The sequence below is a fragment of the Hylobates moloch genome, unplaced genomic scaffold, assembly GCF_009828535.3.
Source record: "Hylobates moloch isolate HMO894 unplaced genomic scaffold, HMol_V3 SCAFFOLD_9, whole genome shotgun sequence".
In the NCBI taxonomy this organism is placed as follows: Eukaryota; Metazoa; Chordata; class Mammalia; order Primates; family Hylobatidae; genus Hylobates; species Hylobates moloch.
The window spans coordinates 53,426,591-53,454,500 of NW_026652284.1; the positions used below are offsets into that span (position 1 = coordinate 53,426,591).

At 44.5% G+C, this 27,910-nt stretch overlaps 1 protein-coding gene across 1 annotated transcript; it reads right to left on the reverse strand.

The window, feature by feature from the left end:
* Window positions 1–27,784, reverse strand: SBSPON (somatomedin B and thrombospondin type 1 domain containing). Its single transcript, XM_032759843.2, has 5 exons — window positions 27,466–27,784; window positions 15,479–15,673; window positions 7,416–7,506; window positions 5,449–5,625; window positions 1–3,020 (listed from the first exon to the last, which is right to left on the reverse strand). The coding sequence occupies exons 1-5, from the start codon at window positions 27,677–27,679 to the stop codon at window positions 2,903–2,905; spliced, it is 795 nt and encodes a 264-aa protein (XP_032615734.1). The 5' UTR covers window positions 27,680–27,784; the 3' UTR covers window positions 1–2,902.
* Between the last annotated feature and the right edge of the window lie 126 nt (window positions 27,785–27,910).

The following is a 27,910-nucleotide window of genomic DNA, read 5'->3' on the forward strand; positions in this document are numbered from 1 at the left end:
TGTGACCTTCTCCCTCACGGTGCTCTTTGTCTGATTGCTTGGACCTCAGAAGGCCCAGGTCTTTGTTTTGTAAGCCAACCTGTGGTTGTTTGTATGAACCTTCACTAGAATATTCTTAGAGGGCAGGAACCAGTTTTATTAACATCATTTTTGTGCATATCTAGAAAAGATAGCTAACTGAAATTTTTATGACAGATGATAACCAAACACTTTAAATTATTGCTGTTGCGGTTTATGCTTAATTGTAACATTCTCGAATAAAAATCAAAGCAAAACTCTAAAAAGAATACTGTGATTATAGTTCACCTTATTCCTTTTTCTATTCTTTTTTTCCTTCACTTGTTTTTCACTTTTCTCTTCAAAAATGGCCATTATCCCTTGCTTCTTTTCCCTTCTTTCCTGGTGGCTGTATTTATTTTTGTTCAAATTCTTTTCCACAAGCACTTTTGAAAATCAGTCTATTAAGGGATTCTAGAGTTCGTAAATCTTTTTAGAGTGCCTGGGGATAGGGCCCTAAGACTAACGTACTTATTAAAAAAGAGTGCCAAGAGGTCTTATATACTTTGATTTTTAACTTTGAAAATAAAAACTTTAGGTTTTTCATTCATCACTTGGACTACATGTTTCAGTTCTGAACTATTTCCCTTGGGCTTTGCTAAAATTAATAACAAGCTTTTCAAAACTTATTTAACAGTTAACTCCTCTAGCCCATAAAATTTTCTCAAGAATAGAAATAACAAAAATTTAACTTCAATAAGAAAGCAATTACTGGTCATCCACCAAAAATTAAATGCATAAGGTGAAAAATTTATTTTATACAACTCAATTATGTTAAATGTTATAACACATATCGGAACTATAAATTCACCATTGCTTTATTGCTATTAGTAGTCGTTGCACCTATACCTATCAATTCTGAAGGATTTTTTGTTTTATTTCTGGTGAAATTTTATCATTCTCTGACTAGTCCAGAAAATTTGGGTTATTTTCTAGTCAAACAAATATAGAGCTTTTATGAATGTGAACAAAAAGTTTATTTACTAGTATAAAAATTTTAAGTAACAGGCCAGGCGCAGTGGCTCACGCTTGTAATCCCAGCACTTTGGGAGGCCGAGGCGGGTGGATCACGAGGTCAGGAGATCGAGACCACCCTGGCTAACACGGTGAAACTCCATCTCTACTAAAGAAAATACAGAAAATTAGCCGGGCGTGATGGCGGGCGCCTGTAGTCCCAGCTACTTGGGAGGCTGAGGTAGAAGAATGGCGTGAACCCGGGAGGCGGAGCTTGCAGTGAGCCGAGATCGGGCCACTGCACTGGGCGACAGAGCGAGACTCTGTCTCAAAAAAAAAAAAAAAAAAAAACTTTTAAGTAACATTGGAAATTACCCAGACATAGCTTCAAAAATCTAGCTTTATAAATGTTAGAAACAGTATGAAAATGTTAATACTGACTTAAAGTTGCTAGCCTTGATGAGACTCACATGTTTTATTATTAATTTCTGAAGAATTTAATTTTCCACAAAAACAACTTTGACAATTAAATGAAAATACAGTCAGAAATATTGTTACTCTCGGTGTTATTAATTATTGGGTAAATTTCCATCCCTATTGCTGTTGTGAATCTGTCATTACATGATAAGGACCAAGAAATACGTATTTTAGTAAATCATTTGTTAGTGAATATTATTCAATTGAAACCAAAGAAATCTCATGTAGTTTACATCTCAAGACTCAATTCTCTAAACTAAATATCTTGAATTTAAAATTTACTTCAAAAATGAAAGGGGCTTAGCTTTTCCAGCACAGTGTTTGGCAAAGTCAGGCTTTTCATGGAGTCCTGGATGAGGAGTCCAAATTTGGCTCTGTGGCTGACTGCAGAATGACTTGTCATCCCAGGTCCTTAAACATGCCATTTTGCCTCTAGGTCATTGATTTTCCAATCATAAAATAAGGAGACTAACATTTCCTTGTGTATGTGTGAGATCATAGCACCTACAATGACGTCTATGCCTTCCATAACCGACACACCATCCACCCCAAACATTAGAAAATGCATGCGGTAGGAAAAAAATAGTGAGCTTACATCAACTAAACTTGAAGTTGGACTCTGAAAGATTATTTTAGTCAGCTTCAGGCTTTAAGCCTTGGAAATAATCTTAGATGCAAATGGTGGTAGAATTTTTGGAATGAAAGCAATTGTTTCATTCACTGGTGCCAACATTTCTCTTCATGAAAATTATAACATTTAAAAGAACTCCCATTGACCTACAATGAGCATTTGATCCTTTCACTTAAGCGAAAAAAAATTTCTTCTTCAAAAAATGTTTTTAGTATAGCTGTTGGTTTTTCATTACAGAATGCTTACTAAAATTTTAAATAATTTGCCCTGTGGAAAAATTATTTGTGATAATTTGCTTGAAATTATTTCAGAATTTATGGAATATTAAATATATGGAAATATATGTGTAGAATGTGCATACCTGTATACATTTTTTAAAGTGAGAAACTTTTAAAAGATTATAAAATAGAAAGACTGCAAGATTCAAAACATAGATCCCCTTAAATGACACTTCCATCACCAATAATTGGACTGAGTTACAGTAATTTTACTTTAGCAAACAGACATGTATTCTGTGTCTCACGGGCCACCTGCTGAATGAGAGGACTCCAGTTGAAAGGTCAAGAACATAAAACCACAGGAGCTTTTTGAGTGGGTCTTCAGCTTAGTTAAAATAAAAATAAAGGACCTGTACTGGCCCCTAAATTTTCTTTCTCTACTTCAGAGTGTGGCAATGATGTGTTTGGGGACTTTGGCCAAAATTGAAGGTTTAGAAAACATTGAACATGACTTGAGAATATTTAGCATGTTTACAAATGCATTTGGAAATATTTATATCACCATCTATATAAAAATAAAACTGTGAACAGCTGGACAAGAACACTGGTCTACTCGCCGAACTTTTTTCCAAGTTCCTTGACATCGAGGATTACCAATTGCTTGCCAATGGAGAGTCTGATTTCTGAAACGATATTTCGAAAATGTTAGTTACACTAAAAGCATACCAAAGAAAAGTCTAATTTACAGAATTAAAACTCGGAGTTAAATATGATCACAGCCTGAGCAATATAGTGAGACCCATATTATATTTTTTTTTTTTTTTATTACCAGACATGGTGGCACACCTATGGTATGATTGCTTGACCTGTGAAGGTCGCTTAGGCTGCAGTGCAGTGGTGCAATCATGGCACACTGCAGCCTCGAACTCTTGGGCTCAAGCGGTCCTCCCACCCCAGCATCCAAGGTGGTTGGGTCCACAGGTGCATGCCACCACGTCTGGCTAATTTTTATAAAGAAAAATTATTTGTAGAGATGGAGTTTAACTGTGTTGCCAAGCTGGTCTCAAACTCCTGGGTGCAAGGGATCCTCCTGTCTCGGCCTCCTGGCTCATGCTGGGATCAGAAACATGACCCACTGCACCCAGTTCCCCAATTTTTTTTTTAATGATCACAAACAGTTTCCCTTGTTTAGTTTCTGTCAAAGCAAGTTTTAATTCATTGCTACTTTAGGACACCCTCATGTTGACAGAGTAACTTGGGGTTACTGTATTTGCTTTTCCCGTTCTATCTGAGCACAAGTGCTGCGTAAAGGAAAATGGCTGACTGTTCTATGTGTATTTAAACTGGGAGGTCTGAACTAAATGATCTCTTTTAATGCTTTCCAACTCTTTGATTTCATAATGAAAAAACAATGAGAGAGCTGAAAAGAGCAAAGCCAGATTATTAAAATTATTATTTTTAAAGTCACTGCTACCTCAGCCAGGGTTTAAATACTATATGGGTACAAATTAAATTATAAATTCATTTAAAATCAAAACATGGATGAGGTATTCAGAAAAATACTACATAAATATTTTCTATTTGATATAAATTCCTTACCCACTTTATTGTTCATATGGTGTGCTCAATGGAGGCCATGAGGCACTAGTGACTAATAAACATAAATTGAAGTTATTAAATATGAAAACATTCTACAGGAATAATTGACTGGAAAGGCCCATATTTTACCTTTTAATCTGTATTTCTACCAGTTCCATCTGACATACTGAAAACCACAGTCTATGTGTGACCTAAATTAGTCTTTGCCCAATAGTTGCCCAGCATGAAGTTGACTCTTCTTTTAGTTTTGTATAGTGTTATCAAATTTAAACACTAAAATAAGTGCAGAACTGGGATACAGGTGCATGACTGTAACATGTTTTTGGAGTCAATTATTTCAGGGAAATCTACAGATTTATATAAGATTATTACACTGCAAAGATGACCCCGCCACTGTCTCAGTCAGGGTTTGATGAAGAAGCCCCACTGAGCAACAGTTCTGAAACTTCACCGTGAGTATGAATTACCTGGGCAGGGGTCCCCAAACTATGACCCCGTAGAGACCAAAGCCAACCTACCCCTTCTTTGTGTCTGGACTGTGAGTTAAGAATAATTTTTATGTTTTAAAGTGTTAAAATCAAAACAATAATGATATTTTGTGACACACGAAAATTATATGAAATTCAAATTTTAGGGTCCATAAATAAAGTTTTGTTAGAACAAATCCAAGGTTTGCATAGTGTCTGTGACTGTTTTCCTGCTACAAAGTCAGAGTTGAGGAGCTGTCACAGAGACCACACAGCCTACAAAGCCAAAAATATCTACTCTCTGGTCCTTTACAGAAAAAGTTTTCTGGATCCTGACCTAAGACATTTTAAAAAATCCACCTCCAAAGTGCGATTCAGTTAGTCGGAAATGAGGTTCAGGAATCTGTACATTTTACGTCTCCATCTCACGAGATTCTGATCCTAGTGATCTTCAGAACACCACTTTGGAGTGATCAGGTTTTTGATGATCATTTGGGAATGTGATCTAAACTCCAATATCCTTTTTTTTTTTTTTTTCCTGGAGACAGAGTCTGGCTCTATCACCCATGCCAGAGTGCAGTGGTGCAATCTCGGATCACTGCAACCTCCGCCTCCTGGGCTCAAGTGATCCTCCCCAGTAGCTGAGACTACAGGCATGCGCCACCATGCCAGGCTAATTTGTTTATTTTTCATAGACATGGGGTTTTACCATGTTGCCCAGGCTGGTCCCAATTCCTGAGCTCAAACAATCTACCGGCCTCGGCCTCCCAAAGTGCTGGGATTACAGGCACGAGCCACCACTCCCAGCCCCCAATATCCAAATGGACCCATATTCACTGCTGGTGTATAGGGCCTTTGGGTTCCATAGTGGGAACTGGAGCCCTGGCCCCTGGCAGTGCCAGAAGGATGGTCCTCCTCACCTACTGTTTTGACTTCCCAGTCATCCCTTGATATGTTACATACTGGTCAGCTGTCCGGGCATGGAGAGGACAGATTTCTCAGAATGAGTGACAAGAAAAGTACTTCAGTTAATTTCCCTCCTTACCCATCGGAGTCCAGGCCATCTCCAGAACAACGAAGGCTCACAGAGTTCATAGCTGGAGGCTGACAATCCACACACACCGTGTATCCCTCTCGGAGATACTGCATCCATCTAGTCAAGGGCCGGTTTTCCAGAGCACAGTGAGGAGTCAAGGACTCTGTCTTAAACTCCATACAGTATCTACAGCAAAAGAAGTAACAATGACACTTGCTGCAATGAGCAGTGGCCTAACGCTGTAGAAAGTCTTAGGAAGCCTGTCACCTCCAAGGGCATTTGGCCGACTGCAGCAGGTAGTGAGTACATCTTCACAAGTTACGTGTCAATCACCTTTAAGGTCTCTCATTCCCTGAAGCACGGTGAAATACTACTGATAATCACAAAGAACCTTTGTGCCCTTTTTCAGTCCATCATTGAGCTCTCTGGGCAATATAAATGTGCAGAAGTTTGGATATCCTGTATCCTGTCTAATCAGATCACTAAATTGTGCACAGAAGTCCAGGTTTTTGTAGAAACCCAGCCCTTGATAATTTTGCTGATCTAAAGGAATTCTATAACTTGAACAAGCACTTGCTTGAGCCTGAGAACCCTAAAATGTGAGCCCAGGAGGGCTAGCCCTTAACACCTAGGCCAGCACCTCTGCTGTTCTGCTCCACAAAAGTACCCGGGATCTTCCCCACCCTCTCCACCCACCTCACTTTCATGGTCTGAAGTAATGATGATGAGTTTTGACTTGAAGTCAATCATCACAGTTACACTGAGCATCGCAGGTGAAAGCAGAAGTGGGAGGCTGAGTCATACTTTTCTGACAGAAGTTAGTGTCACCTTAAACTGAGCTGCGGAAAACTCTAACATTATATGTGACTAGACACTGAAAGCCCAGGGGAACATCCAGACATGAGGAATATTTTAGAAATTTGTACTTCAGCGCAGTTTTCCAATTCTTCAGGGAAACAAGACATAGTAAAAACTGAGTATTATAACAGAAACTTGTTGCATTTTCAGTTCCATGGGCTAATTTCTTACCCATACAATTATGAGTTGCAATAGGTTAAATGGGAAGTGTTTGGAGAATCTGCTTTAAAGATCTTTAAGAATGACAGGTACAGCTAATTAGTAACTAAAGGTAACAAGTATCTTTAGTTATTGAGGTAAGAAATCCTACAATGTGGCTTCAATCAATTTCAGATAGCTAAGCCCAGACATCTCTTTTTAAAAAAGTATTTATTTTTCATAGAGATGGGTTTCTCACTATGTTGCCCTGGCTGGTCTCAAACTCCTGGGCTCAAGCAATCCTCCTGCTCCAGCCTCCCAAGGCACTGAGATTACAGGTATGAGCCACCAGGCCGAGCCTCAGGCATCTCTTCAATGTTATTTTCTCATTAAATGCTCATACCAACCTCATGTGGTAGGTTATTAACAGTCTCATTTTTTAGGAAGAAAAACCTGAGGTGGAACAAGTTGTTCAAGGTCTTATCCTAGTGAGGGCAATGTGGGGACCTGAGCGTGCAGCTGTCTGGTATCCCTTATCTGACGGCAGAAGAATGGATTTCAGCTGAGCGTGAAGGTGACTGCCAGCCTGTGCCAATAGGTTTCTGTAAGAAACCTCTGAGTTGAAGTGTATGTCACTTTCAAATTCACCAAACAGAGGTGGTGCTGAAGTCTAACGTCCCATAAAGACTGTAAGAGAAGCATCCTTAAGTATGATTGATAAAATAAGCTCATAAAATAATCTCATTTGTATATAGTTTGTTTCTTGTTGGAGATTGGACCTGAGAGGTAGATACATCTTTATAGCCCCACAAAAACCAGGAGGGGACAAGTATTTTCCCAACTCTGATGAAGAGTCCATATTTTAGCCAAAGTCAAAGAGCAAGTAACAGAAAAAACATAAACCAAGTTGACCCTCTTGCATTGACTTGACTATATAATTGGAAAAACATGATTAAACAAACAAACAAACACGAAATTACCCAGCATCCTCTGTGTGTGTAGACCAGTGTGGAGACGTAGCTTGTCGTGTTCTCTCCTTGTTGAATGCAGAGGTAGTTATAAAGGCAGGAACTGGAAAAGGGAGATTTCTGTTGAATTCAAGGAGCCAAAGTACTCAGAGCATCGTTTCCCAATTTTGGTTTTGTACCTGTCTAAGGGTCTCCATTCCTAAACTCACAGGGCTACAGCACACCATTAAGGTGTGAAATGAGGCCAAGTTACAAATTCGATAAAGATGTGTGTGCACAGTTGGGTAGGGAGGGGGCCTGCAGGCCTTTGACAAGCACATTTGTCTGCAGTAATAAAACTGTGTGAGAGGAAGGAGAGGGGCCAGGAGGAAAAACCAGAAGGAAAGGAAGATGGGGGTGAGAAGGGGAACAAGGGAAAAAGTGAGATAATAGAGATTATGTAGAGAAGAGGAAGTTTTTAAAAATGAAAGGAAGAGAAATAGAGAAAGAAAGGGAAAAATAAGATAATAAAAGAATAGAAAGGAAACAAAGAAAGAAGAGAGAGAGAAGACAAAAGAGAGTAAAAGGGGATGGAAGGAGAGAAGACAGACAACCAAGGGAGAAAAAAATGAGAAAGGAAAAAAGCAGCCAGTGCGTTGGCTCATGCCTGTAATCCCAGCAATGTGGGAGGATATGGAGGGGGATCACCTGAGGTCAGGAGTTCAAGATCAGCCTGGCCAACATGGCAAAACCCTGTCTCTACTAAAAATACAAAAATTAGCTGGGCGTGGTGGCAAGTGCCTGTAATCCCAGCTACTCAGGAGGCTGAGGCAGGAGAATCACTTGAACCCGGGAGGCGCAGGTTTCAGTGAGCCGACATTGCGCCCCTGCACTCCAGCCTGAGCAAAAGAATGAAACTCCATCTCAAAAAGAAAAAGGCGGAAGAAGCAGAGGAGGAAAGAAGGTGAGTCTTCCCCAAGCCTCAGGTAACCACAGCAGGAAAAGTTCATGGAAGCTCTGCCCACCACATAGTATCAATGTGGCTGCCCAGTGCCAGCCTGCACAGCGTTGTCCCCACATCAGCTCAGGGAAGGAAGTCTTCAGTGGTCCCCTTCTTTTCCCTCTTCCTCCCCACAACCCTACCCCAGATCTGATGCTCTGGGTCAGAGAAAAGAAAAATGGCACCAAGAATCCTTCCTCCTGCCTCTGCTCACTTTAATTCTATTGTGTTTGTGTGTCTCCTCTCTAACTCATCACTAATTCTAGGGAGGCATTTGTTGCTATAATAACACCTACAGGTTCCAGTCTCCGGGACTTATCTTGAGGAAGGCAGGGTTTTGCCTTGTCCATCACTATAGCTTCACACATTTACACACTCAATAAATATTTGTGCAAGGAATAAACGGGCCAGTGAGTGAATGAATGAGGTCATGGGCTTGCAGCCAAGACACACAGGCCCTACTTCCCTGTAGTCTTCTGTTCCTATACTGAGCCTTGCAGCCAAGATGGCTCCAGGGACAACTCTAAGTCACTTTTCATGTATTAATTTATTTAATTCTCACAAGCCTCTTGAGATAGATCCTATTATTTCCCCATTTCACAGATGAGAAAATTGTGGCACAGAGAGGTTAAGAAATGTGTTTAAGGCTCACATCTAAATATAGCACAGCCAGGCAGCGTCTCTGAAATCAAACTCCTCAGGGCGGCACTCTACTGCCTCTATAACAACACAGATGACAAAGTTCCAGTACTGTTTGCAGCATCTTTCCCATGAATTATTTAAATTTGGCTTTATTTTCCCTTTCTGTCACGAATCATTATGCTCTATGCGAAGTCAGATTTAAGAAAGGAAAAGAGAAACTTTTAGCCCCTTGTATCTGGAGTGACCTCAGGCCATGAGAGAGGTAGGGGGGCCAGGGAGGGCACACAGTGGGTGCAGGGTCACCCTCTGGGTACCATGGCCCCTGGTATGTGTATAGCCTGCTCATTTACAAAGTAATTTCACATCATGTGTTACCAACCTTCACAAAAACTTTGTAAAAGGGTGTTATACCAATTTCATTCATCAGAAAACTGAGGCTCACCGAGGTTAAATGAAGGGAAAATAAATAGTGAGTGACTAAGCAAGGACCCAGCACAGAAGCTATCTTCTGAGGGCTTGGGGGTTTGCATTTTTGTTTTCCATTTTCTGTTTGTGGTAGAGATGGGGGTCTCACTCTGTTGCCCAGGCGGGTCTTCTGGGGCCCAAGCAATCCTTCTGCCTTGGCCTCCCAAAGTGCTAGGATTACAGGCATCTGCCACCAAGCTTGGCCCATCTGTTTTTTAGGACTTTCTATCAAGCTCAGTTTCATGCTCTTGGGATTAGGGTGCATCCTAAGAGCAAGCCAGGTACCCAGGGCTGTCCCCTCCATGTCCTGGCCCCAGGCCTTGGGCTTGGTGGTGGCACATTCTATTGCCAAGGACCCTCTCCTCACATGAGCCAGACTGCCTGGAGGTCCCAGAACCAGCACCACTTTTTAATACACCCCCCAAATTCAATTTTCATTACTTAAGTAATGAAATAACTTAGAAATTGTTTTTGCCTCCTGCCCCACTTCTGCTAATGTGCAGAAGCACGTAACCCAGCATCCCTGGGACAAAGGCCCCCAATAAATCTAAGTTCCCCTTCCTGGCAACAGTATTCAAGTGCAATATATTCTTTGTTCACAGGCGATTTGCCAATGTTTCTGGCGTTCTATCAGCCTACCATTGTTTGGTTTTACAACAACTTCCACTTCTAAAAGCACAGCATTGCATATACTTACTTTGAACATGAAAGTAAATTAAATTTGCTTTGAGAATTTCATAACGCCCTCTGACACAATGGGGTGTCACAAAAGCAGGCCTGGGATTACTGGTCTGTAGATACAGTGCAGAAGAGAGTAAAATGAAAAATCGACAAATAATATCTACCTAGAGGCATATGGTTTATAATAATGCACATTGATCTCCTTTTAGGAGGAAAACACATATATATAAACAATTGTCAATGATGTGCAACACATTCAGTAGCGTGGCTTTTTAAATTTGTTTTTATAATAAAAATATAATCATGGTATGCATTAAATGAAACAGGAAAAAGGAAATAGCTACTCGATCATTAGTAAGAGAGCTTCAGGGATCATGTTTCCGTCACTAGCTTCACGGGCATTTATATTTCTACTTAGTTACAAGAATCTGTAATTACAATTCTAGCTGTAATGATGACAGTTAATAGCAAAACACTATTGAGGTGGGAAAATCCCATAAGTCTTAGAGCTGGGAGATCCAGGTTTTAGTTCCACATGTGCTGTCACCTCTCGGAACTCCCATGTCCTCAGGTGTAAACCAAGGACAATGACTCTGTCCTACCTCTCTGTGGAGGCAGAATTGTGGCCCCTGAAGAATGTCCATGTCCTGATCCCCAGAACCTGTGAATATGTTATATTACATGGGAACAAGGAATTAAGGTTACAGGTGGAATTAAGGTTGCTGCTCAGCTGACCTTAAAATAGGAAGCGTAGCCTGGGTTTTCCAGGTGGACCCAATGTAATCACAGGATCCTAAGAAAGAGTTGGTCAGAACCTGGCCAGCATGGCGAAACCCCATCTCTACTAAAAATACAAAAATTAGCCGGGCGTGTTGGCGTGCACCTGTAATCCCAGATACTCGGGAGGCTGTGGCAGGAGAATCGATTGAACTTGGGAGGCAGAGGTTGCAGTGAGCCATGATTGCACCACTGCACTCCAGCCTGGGCAACAGGGCGAGACTCCATCTTATATGAAAAGAAAAAAAAAAAAGATGTGGCAACGGAAGAAAGGCACAGAGAAATGCACTGTTGCTAGCTATGAGGATGGAGGACGGTGGCAGTGAGGAAAGGATGTGGGCAGCCTCTAGAAGGTGGAAAAGGCAAGGAAGAGGAGTCTCCACTAGAGCCTCCAGAAAGGCCTGTAGCCCGGCTGACACCTTCATTTTTGCCTGGGGAAACCCAGATCAGACTCTGATCTTCAGAAATGTAAGATAATAAATCTGTGGGGTTTTTTGTTTTGTTTTTTTGAGACAGAGTTTCACTCTTGTTGCCCAGGCTGGAGTGCAATGGCACAATCTTGGCTCACTGCAACCTCCACCTCCCAGGTTCAAGCAATTCTCCTGCCCCAGCCTCCCAAGTAGGTGAGATTACACGTATATGCCACCACACCCAGCTAATTTTTTATTTTTAGTAAAGATGGGGTTTCACCATGTTGGTCAGGCTGGTCTCGAACTCCTGACCTCAGGTGATCCACTCGCCGTGACCTCCCAAAGTGCTGGGATTACAGGCATAAGCCAGCACACCCGGCCTAATCTGTGTTGTTTTAAGCCACTAAATTTGGGGTAATCTGTAGCAGCAGCCGTAGAAAATGAATACACTCCTTCACGGAGTTGCTATGAAGGCTGAACCAATGATGTCTATAAGATCTCTCTGCTATGCAGACGTGAGGGATTCGTGTGCCATGCCACAAAGGCGCCTGCTCTGCAAACAGGAAGTCTGGTGGGGATGGGAGGCAGTAACAGGGACACAGGTGACCATGCAGCAGGATGAGAGCCTCCAGGTTGAGTGTGGGCTTCTTCTCCATGCTCCCACACCAACCTGTGTTTCCTTCTATCCCAGAGCTCACCATTGTGAGTTCTATTTAGCTGTGATATGTTTGTTAATCAAGTTTGGATCCCTAAAACCTAGCACAGTGCTGGCACACACAGGAGGTGCTCAGTGAGTGTTAAGTGAAACACATAAGTGAATGCATAGTGCATGGAGCCAAACATGGGGCCCATGGACAATCCACCAAATTGGATGTTCACGTGATTGCCTCTCATGTCCCTCTTGTTTTCCTCTAGTAAGCCATCATTTTCCAGAGCATTCCAAAGCACATGAATGATTTTAGTGGGACGCTCCATAGAAAAGGGGGTCATATAATCAAATTAAGTGGGAAAACACTGCAAATCCTCTCTCTGTCTCTCTCTTATAGAATGAAAATGCAGATCCACATAATAAAGGCTCTGAAAAGTTCTTTGGTAGAGAAAACTGTCTGATTTACCCCATATTTTCCTACTAATCCCTTTACTTGCGCAACTATTCTAATAAAAGAGGATATGCTTTAGGAACTTCTGCCTTCAGGAAACTGCTGCTTAGGTGACCCAGCTATGACAGAGGGGTGTCTGTCACGCTTGGGCTATAGCAGTGGCTCTCAAACTCCAGTGAGCATCTGAAGCCCCTGGAAGCCTTGCTAGAATGCAGAGTGCTGGGCCCACACGCAGGGATTATGATCCCATGGGTCTGGGTGGGGCTGAGGAAACAGATCCTGATGCTGCTGGTCCAGGACCACGCATTAGGAGTCACCAGACAGGGTTGTTGGAGGGGTCCTGTCTTCCCCAACTAGTCTGTGACAGGAGTAATAATCGCCAAGACATCCCCAACAGGAGGGGAATGCTGGGGACCAAAGTCAGGACTGCAAATGCCAGCCGCCCTACCTTAAGTAGAGATTTCTCCTCTCTTCCCAAGCTGACATCTTTTATTTTATGATAATAGGGAAGGAGGCTGTTCAGTACAGATATGTTAAGACACAGTCGCAAACAACTTCCTGCATTGTCCTGGTGTAGAGACCCAGGGCTGGGAAGGGGAGTGCGACAGCCTGGTGCCCCACTGAAGAGCCTGATGTGCTGAAGGACCCCTCTAGCAGTGAGGCACGGCACAGGAGTAGGTGGGCTGCTTTTCCAGATAGGTTCGCACTAGCTTTTAAGAACCACCAAAAACATCCATAATGCCCTACAGTGTCTTCCTCCCCGAGCAGTTTGTGTAGTGTCTCTGCAAAGTGACTGAGCGTAATTTTGTTCTACAGCTGTGTCTGTGAGCAACCACGTCTGAAGCACTGAATGACCTCCCTGTGACCTTAATATGACCGCCGTATCAATGGGGTAACAACACTCTGGCCCCTCCATTTGCCACTCCACTACCAGAGTGATCTTCTCCCCTGCAAAGAACACCCCAATGGCTCTTAAGATAAAGCCCAGAATCCCAAATAGGGTGTTCTCTGTGCGCCCCACACGCCGACCTTCCTTTGCCAATCACATGCGGGCCTTGTACTCCCCTATGTTTACGTAAAAGAGCCAAAGATGCTTATTCCTCACCCTAGGCTGAGACCCTTTAGCTCACAAACATGCTGGCACAAAACTCAAATTTTTAATACATGCAACTGTTTTTAAATAGCCAAACAGGCAGATTTTTAGCCACTTAGGGCCTGCCTGCCTGCACACCTGTGAAACTATACCCAGCATCTGTTGGCCACTGATAGGCCTTGTGTTATCAGACCCCAAGATGCTGCTGCCCTTCTGAGGTCTCAGACCAAAAGACTCCCCACCGTGCTGCTGGATGACCTCACCTTGACATTTAAGGCCCCTTTCCAATCTCCCTCTCCCCCAGGAGTTGCTGTGCCCTCCTCCACAGCCGACCATAAGCCTCTGAACAGTCTCATGCTGTGAGGACGTCCCCTCTCATGCAGCCCTGTCCAAGCACTGCCCAGTAAAGTTCGCTGTGCCACTGCCTCTCATGGATATAGCTTTTCCCTTGATCAGCTCCCAAATCCTTCAAACCCTCTACACCTGGCCATCAGGTTTAACCACACTAGTCTGCCTGCCTGGCAGGCATACCTCAGCCCCATCTCCAGGAAAGCCCGTCCTCCTCCTCCCCCACGAGACTGAGGGGAATCACCTGATTACACCCGCTGAGCGCTCCCTGCACCTCTCACTCGTTTGCTACCAGCTGCACCAATTACTGCAGCTGTAAATCCATTAATTCCCTGGATTATCTGATGATTGCACCCCTCTCACTAGGCTGTGATCTACCTGACAGCAGGCTCCACATCAACTTTTCTCACCATCGTGACCCCAGTGCCAGCCCAGCACCTGGCATCAAGTAGACTCTCAATAAATATTTGTGTGTGGAAAAAAAGAACAAAATGGCTTGACAAGGATTGTGTTGACATGAAATATCCACGTTCCTATGAGAAACATAGGGTTTTTGCTATCCTGAGAAGTCAGTGTTTTGCCCTATTGGATTCAATGCAGATCAACACATCAGCTTTTTCATTTATTTCTCTGTGAGCCTTGTATGGTCTCTGGCTCATTAATGAGCCGATTCCTGGCCCCTCTATTGGCCACTCCAAAACCAGAGTGATCTTTTCAAATTACATTAGCCCCAATCCAGTCTTGAGAGGAGAGGCAGGTAAAACGAATCATTAAAAAGTAATAATAAAAGGCCAGGCGCAGTGACTCATGCCTGTAATCCCAGCACTTTGGGAGGCTGAGGCGGGCGGATCACGAGGTCAGGAGATTGAGACCATCCCGGTTAACACAGTGAAACCCCGTCTCTACTAAAATATACAAAAAATTAGCCGGGCATGGTGGCAGGCGCCTGTAGTCCCAGCTACTCGGGAGGCTGAGGCAGAAGAATGGCGTGAACCCGGGAGGCGGAGCTTGCAGTGAGCCGAGATCATGCCACTTGCCCTCCAGCCTGGGTGACAGAGCGAGACTCCGTCTCAAAAATAATAATAATAATAATAATAAAAGAATCACTATCATTGTTTAGAATTCTGTGATTTTTCCACGATTTTCCCACATGTGTGAGTGTGCATAATGAAACAAGAATTGCAGTGGAAGGTGAAATAGCATTATACTTCCTGGACACTTACTGTGCTGTGTGAAATGTCATCCTCCTGTCTAAAGTCCTTTATTACCAGTTTGATTGAGTTCACTCAAAACCACAAGCATGCGGTTTATTTCATTACTGAGTCCATGCACAATGAGAATGGGCCATCGGATTATAAAACACACCAAGGGAAGTGAGGGAAAGGGAGGCATTTGCACAGCTGGCCATAATTCCTTTATTAAGCATTTCCTGAGCTTCCTATCTACTTTGGGCAGCCTGGCCCATCCCACTCCCTGCGGTGCATGGAACTTTCCCTGCACAGCATATGGCCTTTTATGGGATGAAGTGGTCAAAAAGTCATCACAGATAACAAAGGCAGCAACCATGAAAACATCAGTACCATAGGTGTGCCCGCAGTCCTGGCCCTGCGGGGTGGAGTACTCCAGGCAGCCAGCTCTCTCTTCTAGGGGTGGGCAGGGCGCCCCGCCGTTCTGAGGCTCCTGCTGCACCGAGCGCCTCCGCACACGGGTTGTAGGCTTGCACTGGTCTGCACAACCACTCCAGGGGCTCCATTCCCCCACAAAGCACGGGCGAGCTGAAAAACAGCACAATAGGATGCTCACCTGAGTAAATCTGGCCAGGCTGCCAGGCTGTTCCCGCCAACACAAACAGCTGAGTTTAGCCCCATGTAAACTTCGCCTGGCCCCAGGCCCTGTATCAGGAGACACACACAAAGCCTCAGCAGGTCCCAGTTGACACTGACTCCATCTGCCCACCCTGATGGTGAATTGATAACCTGGTACCCCTTAGAAGCAGCTGGATACCCTGGGATCCTAAATGTGGGTCTGACCCAGGGAAACACACCTAAGGAGATGAGAAGGATGCTTTCAGGGGAATTTCTCATACTCCCTGGGCTGAGATCAGATATTTGCTTTTGTTTTTCCTTGATATTAACTTTATCTGCCCCTGCCCATAACATTTTTATTATAACAAGACATTCTCCTCACAGACAACATAAAAAAAAGTATGAAAAAGAAAATGTACTTCACCCACCAACGATCCCATCACGTACCCAGGTCAATTCTTCTCAGCAAATGTGTCTTCATAAGAAACAGGGCTTAGGGCCATGCACAGGGACCCCTATACTTTAAGCTTCTCCTGTTTATTCTATTTTCTTTCTCCATGGCTTGTAGACTCATGAACTATGAGGGCTGGAGTTTAGAGATGAGCCACCAGAGCCCAGAGAGGTAAAGAGTATTCACGGTCACACATGAAGAGGCAGAGTCAGGCCAAGAATCTGGCCCTGGAGTCTTCTTTGTGCTGTTGGTCTATGCTTTTCCACACGATCTGGTCGGCGTGGGGCTCAGCTGGTTTCTCAGCAGACAGCCGTGCACTGGGCTGCTCCCTGGAGTCCAGCAATACGTACTGGGATCCCCCTGATGGACAACTAAAGCCATTCTCCTTCCTTGATTGTGAAGTCCACTTACCAAATCTGAAGATGTAATTTAAAAATGCAGTTTCCTCACCATGACCATAAAATCAATATGGCATCACATTTAACTTTCTCATTGAAAGTTCTAATGTGTCTCAGACTGTAATCAGCTTTTAAATTGAATTATTTCAGGATTTAAAATTAAATATAAGAAAAGGAAAGAACTAGAAGACAGAAGACATGCCCATGACCTGGATGCCAAACATTTTTTTCCCCTTGAAGTGTGATCCACTTTCCTATCATCCTCACACTTTCCAATTCATAGTGTTTCCCACAAGAATTAGCACTCTGACTTCTTTGAAAGCTTGACTTGAACTTCTGCACTCATGGTTTTTGGAGGACATGTGATTTGGCAGCGCATAGCTACCCCCAACATAAAAAGGGTCTCATGCAACATAAACATGTCAGTAATTTTAAAATTTCCATACTAGTTTAAAACACGCTTTCATTCATCAACTAAATGCCCACAGGTATCACATGTCAACTACCTAAAGAAGCCAGAATAAGCCACGTTACAGTTCATTCCCAATATCTGCCACGCATACATCTTTCGGAAAAACACTAACAGGTCACTTCCTGCTTTTGTTGGCTCTTGTTAGCCCTATCCTTTTTATTTTCATGATTTCATAATTTCATTGGCCCATCGAACCAAAAAGCATTTAAAGAGATCCCCTAGGCTGCGAGCTGATTGAGAAGGACTCCTTCTATCCTTCATTATTTCAATACCTCTTTTCTTCCACCTTCAGCCTTGAGTCTAGCTAGTCCTGCTGTGATGTGTTGGGCTTGAACAATACTTAGTATTGCATACAAAAGAATGCACTTGTTTCAAATATTAACATCTGGACATCACTATAAAATACACTTTTGCCATAGCATTAACTCAGAACTTAGTAATATGGCCTTGAATTAGATTTGGTCCTTATGGTAAAAGATGACACTGGAGAGGGTTTTCTGACTGAACTCAGCCTCCCAGGATTCCATCGTCATATGTATCTCTTGTCTAGTATTTGCTTCTTGTATTTGGTTTGGTCTCACAGTTGAAGTCCTCAAAATTACAGAATCAATCATTGCATCAAGTTGTTCCTATTCGTTAAAGTTTGTCCCTAGCAAAACACTATATCCTGTTTTTCCAATCCATGATTTTAAAAGCTCCATAAAGAGAATCAGAAAGTTGTAGGATCCAGAACAATGACATCTCAATAGCTTCATTATGAGACAAAATAAAATACACTCACTCAGAATTATAGGAATAAAAAGGTGTTTCACAAAATATTTTGCGTCAGAAGATTAAATAAATTAAGAAGTATTTATTCCTATTCTGCACCAAAGATTCTATTCTTGGTTAGCTTGTGAACTTTTGATTATTTGGATTGCAAGCCATCATAGATCACAAGAGATCTTTGGTCATGGAGGTTAGGGGAAGTACGGAAACCTCTGACAGATTTATTACAAGTCATTTATTACGGCTGCCTGACACAGATTTCCTTTTGGACGATTCCAATAGTATTCGTATCCCCTTTTGCACTAGCTTATCTAATTCACATCTATTCACAGCATATCAAAATATTCTTTTTACAATCTGGCCTTCTCGATCTTCACTTGAGTTTCACCAGCTGTTAATGGAGCCGATAGACTGTGGCACCTAGGAGCGGCATGGTGGCCTTTGACTCCAAGTTTGTCACAGCTTCTCAGTTGCTTCAGAGTTAGGATTTGATGACATCATCCACCCCTTTTAGGAGAAGAAAGCCTAGATTTAATGGATGCCAGGAAGCTCGGAAAGCTTGCTCTTTTCTTTTCTTCTTTGTTTAAACTCAAGCTAATATTCAGGTTGGGTCTCCCCAGAAGCAGCCCGTGAGACATGGATTTAAACGCAAGTAATTTATTTGTGAGGTGATCTCAAGCACCATACAGGAGTTGAGAACAGAGTCAGAGAGGGAGACAGAAGCGAGCACAGACAGAAAATAAAAAAAGCTAAAAGCTCTGCTGAAGGCCTGGTGGGCACCCCTGGCTCTCAGCTCATTGGAGAGTGAGATAATGGATGTAGATTTAGAGTGAAAGAAATTATCAAGTCCTTGCCCACTTACCAACTGGTCGCCCTTTCTCAAGACCTTTCCAGTTATCAGAGATTCCTACCACAGCCAAACGAGAATAAGTTATATATCTCAGTAATGAATCACACACAAGAGTGCAGCACATTTTCACAGCCCTAATGGAGATAGCCAGTCACGTCCAAGTACAATTACTTTAAAAGATGTATCACTAATTTTTTAAAAGAATAAATGACTTAGACTCCCTCATTTCCTTGGGATTTCATCTGACATCCGAACTCCCTGCTGTGACCTGCAAGGTTCTGTTCCTGTGTGACCTGGCCTCTGCCTGACCTTCCACTTCCACCTGCGCTTCCCTGCCCACCTCTGCTCCAAGTTCAGCCACATGGACCTCTTTACCCCTTGAACACACCAAGCTCTTTCCCACACTGGGACCCTTGTACGCATTTTTGCTCTGCTGGGAATATTCTCCCCACACTGGTCATGGCTGGGTCCCACTCACCCTTTAATTCCCAGACTACCTACTTCCTCTTCAGGGAGTCTTTTTCTGGCCAGCTTTTTCTAGTCTTCGCCCAGCCCCACTACACAGACACACACACACAGACACACACACACACACACACACTTATTTCCTCTCAGAGCTTGGTGTTCCTTGCCTTGTAGCATTGCCATAATTCATAATTACATATTCATTTGTTGTGTTTATTATTGATGCCCCTGAGGATCATGATAGTTTTTTATTTCATTCCTGGTGCTTGGCACATGGTAATAGGTGCTTAATAATATTCATTGAATGAATGAATGAAATGGCATTGGGCATGTTTCCCCTCCTCCCTAGATAATGTTCTACATTGAAACAGACTCTGGCCTGGGCGCGGTGGCTCACGCTTGTAATCCCAGCACTTTGGGAGGCGTCAGAGTCGAGATCAGGTGAAACCCCGTCTTAAAATAAACAAAAAATTAGCGGGGTGGTGGGGGGCCTGTAGTCCCATATCGAGGAGAAAGAAAAAAAAAGAAACAGACTCTGATCTGCTCATATCATTAGTTAGAAGCCAAAGCACTGATGGAGGCTCCAGCAAAGGAAGGAAGTGGGGTGGAAGGAGATGAGCGAATCAGAAGCCCCCAAAGCCAACCCCATGGGAATTCTTAGCCTGGCCCAGAGTTTGGGCTCTCCTGGCAGCAATGGCCCCAAGGGTGTCCATCGGAAGGAGCATTGTTTTCTGTGCCTTAAGATCAGGTAGGTCCAAGCTTCTCCTGGCAGCTGCAAGTCCTTTAGATCCATTCTGATCTATTTATATCTCCTGCCAGGACCACATTTGAAAGTAACAAGCTTCTTTACTTTTATTATCTGTGGCACAAAATGGCATTTCCTTTCATTTGATTCAAATTTCCCTCACTCAAGAATTTCAGAATATGGTGAAAAAAAAAAATCCATGCTTACCTTTTTTGTGCCACTCATGGTCTGACATGGTCTGTGCCACTCATGGTTTGGGGAGGTCTCCTTTCCTCCCAGCCAGACTCTTCAAGGTCATGTCTGCCGCTTTTGGACCCATCTTTCTAGGCACTTCTCATCTAGGAGTTACCACTGGACTTTCTCCAGGTCTGTTCGCAGCTCGAGGAGTTGTGCCAGCCAGAGAAAGACACCCTATTCTCAGCCTTTAGGTACCAAGAGGTCATTTAAAAATGTATATATTTTTTCAAATGCTTTTCTAGGTGACGTCAAATACATGCACACAGAGAGCAACAAAATGAGCCGACAGCCAGAGCCATTCATTTTATAAAGAGAGTTTGGACTATTTTTTCTTCGAGGTGAGGCCTTGTTCTTGTTTTCATGTAGCGGTGTCTCCTTGGTTAATCACAGAGACTCAAGCACTCTCCTTTGTAATCTAGCCCTGCCTATTGGCTTTTTGCCATCTAAAAGTTTAAGGCCACCCACAAACAAGTGCTTTCTCCCTCACATTGTTAAGTTCAAATAGTCCTAATCATTCCTAAGGAAATGTTCTTACACCGTACCCACAGCAGTACCCATTTATGCATAGCTATTGTTTCTTCACATTCTGTGGAAGAAAAATAAAACAGCCCTATTATCCCCCAACACCCACACATGCACACCTCATAGTGACACAAGTTTAAATATATATCATCTCCCTTTTCTTTTTTTTTTTTGGAGACGGAGTCTTGCTCTGTCACCCACGCTGGAGTGCAATGGCGCGATCTCGACTCACTGCAACCTCCGCCTCCTGAGTTCAAGCGATTCTCATGCTTCAGCCTCCTGAGTAGCTGGGATTATAGGAGCGCACCTCCATGCCTGGCTAATTTTTTGTATTTTTAGTAGAGACGGAGTTTTGCCATGTTGGCCAGGCTGGTCTCGAACTCCTGACTTCAGGTGATCCTTCCACCTCGGCCTCCCGAAGCGCTGGGATTACAGGCATGAGCCACCGTGGCCGGCCATCATCTTCCTTTCTCTTTCTCCATATATATTCCTCTTTCAGCAGAACCTTGTCAAAGCTTCTCTGAAAGCCAAATGATACTACATTCCCCAAGTGCCTATTACTCCCTCAGAAAGCTCAAATAAAATGATCAAGACTTTTCTCAACCTCTTGCAGAAACCATGTTATCTGGCCCCCAAAGGGTTTTTTTTTCTTTTGAGACATTTATTGGACTAGTTCCTGAAGTACTAGCAAGATGACATGGGCTGCGTCATTTGATAAATAGAATTTTATACACTATGTAACCCAGGGGAAAAAATGATATGAATAAAAAAGATAATAGTACTTTTTCTTTCTGGGTAACAGGTTTCCAGGTGAATTGTTTTCTTGTTTTGCGCATTTCTGTATTTTCCAAATTTTCTGCAACAAACATATATTTTATAGTAAAGGAAGGAAAATCTTTTATAAAGGAAATGTGGCTACACCCTGGATGGCAGTGTCGTCTGAAGCCATGGATAACATCACCTGGTGGGGATGGGTGGGACAACTGCTCACATTCTTCTGACAAACACTATTAAGTGGCATCATGGTAGCCACTGGAGCTTATGAAAACAGGCAAGACACACTCTGCCCTTGAGGAGCCCCGAGTAGATGGAGGGAGAAGCCTTGCTCACTCTGCTGGTGTTTATGTGGGGCCTCCCCCGCAAAGCACACTGCTTCTCATAAGACCTCATTTCTCTGAGGCAGAAAAACATCATGTTTTGATGTATGGGCTCTGGATCTGGATGACCTGGGTTCAAATCTCACTACACCAGTTATTAGTGTTGTGACTTTGGACAAGTTACCTAACGTGTCTGTGCCTTGCTTACCTCGTATGTAAAATGAGACCAAAATGAAGAATAACATCAGCGGGTTGTGGGATCCAAGTAAGTTAATAACTGTGAAGTGCTTGGGAGATTGCCTGGTATGGCGTAAATGTTAAGTGTTAACAACTTGACCCTCCTTCACTGCTCACCCAGGGCTGCAGCCAAATTCTGCTAAGTCAAGTCCATTTGAATACTGGCTCCAGTCAGGCCCCACTCATTTTTTTTTCTTCAAAGACAAAGGCAATGTCTCTCAGACTGTTCTGGCTCCTGTAAAGCCTCAACTCTCTAAATCATCGTAGACTCTGGCATCTTTCCTTTGGGTGAGTTTGGAGCCCATATTTTCAAGCATGGTCCCTCTTTCCCTCCAGATATGATGTCATCAGGCTTTGGCTAGTTTGTTTCCTAGACTCTCCATAAATCTAGGAGAAGACACCAGCCCATATAGGCTATTCAATATTTGTCCTGCTTCACTTGGGTTAATTATTACCCTCTCCTTAAGCTGCCAATCAATGATCTAATGCAACTACTGTTCTATGATCTTAGAAAATGCAAATTCTAGGAACTCAGCTGGAGAATTAGAGATTGGGGTGTTATCCACCTCATAAGCAAGTTTTCCAAGAAGTTCTTCCAGGGCAGGGTAACTTGGATCTGTTCCCCTACCCTACTTTTCCCCATCCCTGGTAAGGCACAGCCAGTGGAGAATTTTCCATCCCTTTTTTAGTGGAGGTGGGAAGGGAGCTGTGATGCTCCCTTGGTGTTGAAACTCATGCCATCATCATAAGGAGATTTCCTGAGATCATTCCAGAACAGATGTCTTTGACAGTTTAGTAACTGTATAGATTCAATAACATTTTAGTTTTTACATGAGAAAAAAAGTCTTTTTACTTAGAAAAAGAAATGCCAGTATTTTATCTCTTAGCCACATAATAACAATAATAATACATTTATCAAGATGAAAAAATCAGAAGGAATAGAAGTAAAGCATGCTTAGTTACACTGACTCAGTTACATTTCCCATTCACATTGAATGTAATATCACTCAAAAAAGGCTTTAGGCAGCAACAACAGGTAAAATAATGGGTAAGAAGGAAAAGAGGGCCAGGCATCCCGGCTCACACCTGTAATCCCAGCATGTTGGGAGGCCAAGGCAGGCAGATTGCTTGAGCCTAGGAATTGGAGACCAGCTTGGGCAACATGGGGAAACTTCATCTCCACAAAAAATAGCCAGGCTTGGCAGCACATGTCTGTAGTCCCAGCTACTCAGGGAGCTAAGGTGGGAAGATGGACTTGAGCCTGTGAAGCAGAAGTGTGGAGGTTGCAATGAGCTGAGATCACGCCACTGCACTCCAGCCTAGGCGACAGAATTAGATCCCATCTCCAAAAGAAAAAAAGAGAGAGAAAAGAAGAGAGTCTAAGAGGCAGAATGGTTCTATGAGTATAGAGTGGGGGTTCTAAGATGCTGAAACCTGATTTATCTAGGAATAAGTAATAGCCATAAATTGGCAAATATATGTGGCAATTGGCAGTCTGAAATCAGGCACTTCAGATCTCAGCTCTGCTCATTGGTGTTAGCTTGAGTAATGGAAACCCTTGGAAAGCCTTAGCTGTTCTGTCTGTAAAAATGCTAGTATAGGTCACCAGGTTCTTTTCCCAAATGCTTGAGGCAGTTCAGTCTCAGTACTCAGGACATCCTGGATCTTAGAAAGGGAACACAGTCTATGTACCTTATTTGGGGTGTCCCCCTCTCCTCAGCAGGGTCTGGAGCAGATCCTTGCAAAATATATTAATATTTTTGAGGCAAAATATAAACAAAGATTATCAATATCCTTCTATCAGTGCAAGTCAGGTGAGATTTTTGCCACCAAATGAGTTACGAAAAAGCTTTAAAATGTTAGCACTTTTTAGATTGGGATTGTCATATGGGTTTGTGGACCTGACCTGCCTTTCTTAACAATTGTTAGGATGGCCAGGCATGGCAGCTCACACCTGTAATCCTAACACTTTGGGAGGCCAAGGCAGGTGGATCACTTGAGGTCAGGAGATTGAAACCAGCCTGGCCAACATGGTGAAAGCTTGTTTCTACTAAAAGTACAAAAAAATTAGCCAGGCATGGTGGCAGGTGCCTGTAATCCCAGCTACCAGGAAGCTGAGGCAGGAGAATCGCTTGAACCTGGGAAGCGGGGGTTGCAATGAGCCAAGATCACACCACTGTACTCCAGCCTGGGTGATAGAGTGAATGAGACTCCGTCTCAGAAAAAAAAAAAAAAAAAAAATTGTTGGGAGGATTAAATGAGACAAAGTATTAAGTATCTGGCACATGGTGTGAGTTGAATAAAATGTACTTATGATTTAATATTAACGAATACAAATTATAGCAATATGTTGTCAGAAAATTATGATGTAAATATTTAATCAAATAAAACATTCTCCACTGTCCGCCAGTGCTAAGAGCCAACCAACAGCACATTTGCTACCTAAATGTCTACCACATACCAGGTGCAGTGCTCTGGGCTTGCCAGGCGTCGCCTCCTTCTGTCAACTCCACAGTCCCACACAGTGGTTTCATCTCCCCTGCCCCCACTTTTTTTTGAGACAGGGTCTTACTCCGTGGCGCAGGCTGAAGTGCAGTGGCATGATCACAACTCACTCACTGCAGTCTCTACCTCCTGGGCTCAGGTGATCCTCCCACCTCAGCCTTCTGGGTAGCTGGGACTACAGGTGCACCACCACACCCAGCTAATTTTTGTCTTTTTAGTAGAAACAGGGTTTCGCCATGTTGGCCAGGCTGGTCTCAAACTCAGGCAATCCATCTGCCTTGGCTTCCCACTGTGCTGGGATTATAGGCATGAGTCACTGATGCCTGGCAGTATCATTCCCCTTTAATGAGGTACTTTAGGCCCCACGAGGGTGACTTCTCCAAAGTCACAAAGCCAAATGGCACCAGGGTAAAGGCTGAACCCAGGATTCTGACTTCAGAGGCAAAATTGAGGCATTTGGGTTACTTCTGGGATTAAAAAAAATCACAAATAAAAAACAAATATTTGAGACTTAGACTCTGTGAGAGGGAAGGCTGCATTCCAGGAGTTGCCCCGAACCAGTTTCCAGCTGCCAGGTCAGCTCTGAGCCCGGGAGGCAGGCGGTGGCCGCCCTGCCTAGGAGCCACAGTCGGCATGGTTGTGGCGCGGGTCCAGGGCTGAGCACGCTGGGCCTCTCGGCTCCGGGCCCTCTGCTCTCACCCTCAGAAGGTCAGGCTTAGTCCCACCAAGTGGCCACCTTCCAACTGTCTTTATTTTCCTCCTCCCTTCGCAAGAAACTTCAGACACAGAATTTCTCAAGACGGAGCTTTTCAGTCCTGCACCTGCTTCCTTATAGGCCTGCAAGGTCCTCTGTTGACTCTGCCACAGGGTATTGAGGGCTTCAGAATATGCTCCTTTTAAAATTCAATCCGACACCATCTCCTTTTCCCCCACTCACAGCTCTTCTCTGGGGCACACACAGTGATTTCTGAGATCTTCACAAGACAGCAGGCCGTCTCACCGCTTCCATACTTACCCACTAAATCCCCACTCCAAAACCATAGGCTCTTTGTGTCACTATTCTACCGCCTAGACTGAAAATAAGCAATTTCTTTTTGACCAAATAAAGACTGAGGGTTTTGCAATTCCTTGGAGCACTGTTAGGTCTCACTAGAAAGCAAGTTCTTCTCGAGACATTTGCCTTGTCTCTCCTCATCCCTCTTATGTGCCTGAATCTCTCCAGATCTGGCTGCCTCCAGCATCTGTCCTGTTCACCATTTTGGCCTCAAGGCCTAGCACAGGGCCTGGCACAAGCAGGTGATGCCCACAGTAACTGCTGGATTGTGACATTGGGCTTCCCTCCTACAGCCTGCCTCTCCCTCCTTCAGCAGGCCTCTTCCTCATTTTCCAGGCCCAGGCTCGCCCATTACTTCCTCAGGTGAGTCTTCCTTGAATTCTTTGGGTCTTTTAAGAGCTCCCTTCCAGGTCAGCTCCTGGATCACCTATTTCAGTGCTAAGTGTGTCGAACAGGGGTTTGCACAGGTTGCCCAGCTAGAGTAGAAAGTCCTAGAGAGCAGAGACTGCATCTTCGTCACTTCTCTATCCCTGCGCTTACCACAGATCAGGGGACATTAACTGGGTCACAGGAATTCCATAATTACCTTTAAAACGTACGCAAGCCCCTCATGAGAGAGAGGCTTTGCTTGAGTTATGCAGGAAAATGAGGCCGACAGTTTAGGATGCTGTGAGGAGGAGCTGTAGACACCTGGCTCAAGGGCACTGCATTTCCTAAATAGCTGACTCTTCCATCTTACTTTAGTGGTAAAATACTCTGACCTTAGAGCCAGAAAGGGAAAGAAGCTTATCAAAAAGCTTTATCAAAAAGAATATCAATATTCACAGGTAAATCATTAGCTTTCAACCAGGGTCAAAAAATCTTAATGCTTTCAACTGTGTTCTTTCAGCATCGGGCCTGGCCACGGGCTGAAGCCCTCTTCAAACAGCGCAGAGGCAGGAGGGGTGCTCCCCGCCACTGGGTATCCGGTTGCCCAGGGAATGGCATAGCCCCAGAAAATGCTGAGGCTCCCACACTTCGGGATCCTTCAGCTCGAACCCTAATATCTGTGTGGCTTTGGGGATGATGTGATTAACAGGAGCAGGGCGACTTACTTCCATGGCTGGCTTCTCTCAGGTACACCTTGTTCCTCAGGGCTGTACTCATCATTTGTTCCTTTATCTTTTAATCCAATTAAACCAGCTTTTATTGAGGCCTTACAGGGACGAGGAACTGTGAGATACTGTGGGAAATTTAAAGTTGAAAAAGACTGACCCTAAAGGAAAACCAGCAAGATTACAACATAATAGGGACCTCGAGATAAAATCCTTGTCATGCTGTATAGAGAAAATTAAACTCCAAGAACATACTGTACACCTCCTAGGAGAAAGAGGCTGTGCTACATTTTGGGGTCCAGAGATGAGGACACCTTCAGATTTTTAAGACCTTGCTCTCCAGAAGAAAGTATTAATACCTTCCCAGAGCACGCCCTTGGCACAAAGTGGGAAGATTACACAATTCTGCCCTCATCAGCCCTCACCAGCCCCAAAGATCCCCGAGGGTTAACAGAATGAAGGTGGTGGAGCCTGGCCCAGAGGCATGCCCGTTATCTGTCAGTGCCATCTCTGCCGGCCAGAGGTGGCCCTATCCAGCTGGAGTTCCTGAGTCGGAGATTTCGTCGCCCGGCTCCCTTCCAGGAGAACAGCGGGATCCAGCCCTTCCATCCGGGCTCTGGTCTGTCTTGGGGGTGGGGAGACACTTCGATGTCTAGGAGGGGACTGGGAGACCCTAGGATGAACGGAGCCGGGCGTACCTCGATGGCGGTGGTGGGGATGGGTGGGGATAAAGGGGCTGAAACACAAGGAGGGAAGGGGCTGGAGGACACCTGGCTCAGGGGCTGAGGTCCTTGGCACAGCGCCCTGCCCTGTGCCCGTTGGTTGCAGGCGAACGGCCGGCGCCCCACCCTCGGCCTGGCCACCCACCTGGGCACGCCCTGTCGTAGTCGAAGCAGCAGTCCCCGGTGAGGCGACAGGCTTGGTCGCAGAAACACGTCCCGTAGACCCTGTCCAGCCTCCAGCCGCGGGCGAAGCAGGCGGGGTCCCGGCCAGGACAGCAGCGCCCGGCCTCGGCGCAGCCGGCCTGGGCCCTGGGCCACAGCCGCACCAGAGCGCACAGCGCCATCCACAGGATCCTCATTGCCAGGGCTCCGGCGGCGCTTGCAACGCGACAGACCCCCGGGGCAAGCGCTCTGCTCCTCGGCCGGCCGCCGCCCGGGAGTTGCCCGAGCGGCCGGCGAGGCACAGCCCGCCCCTGCCCCGCGCCCGGCCCCCGCCCTCCGCGCCGCCCCTCCCCAGCCCTGGCGGCGCGCCCGTCGAGGCCCGGGCGGGTGGCGGGGCTGCCCTGCCCAGGTGGGGAGGGCGCTGCAGT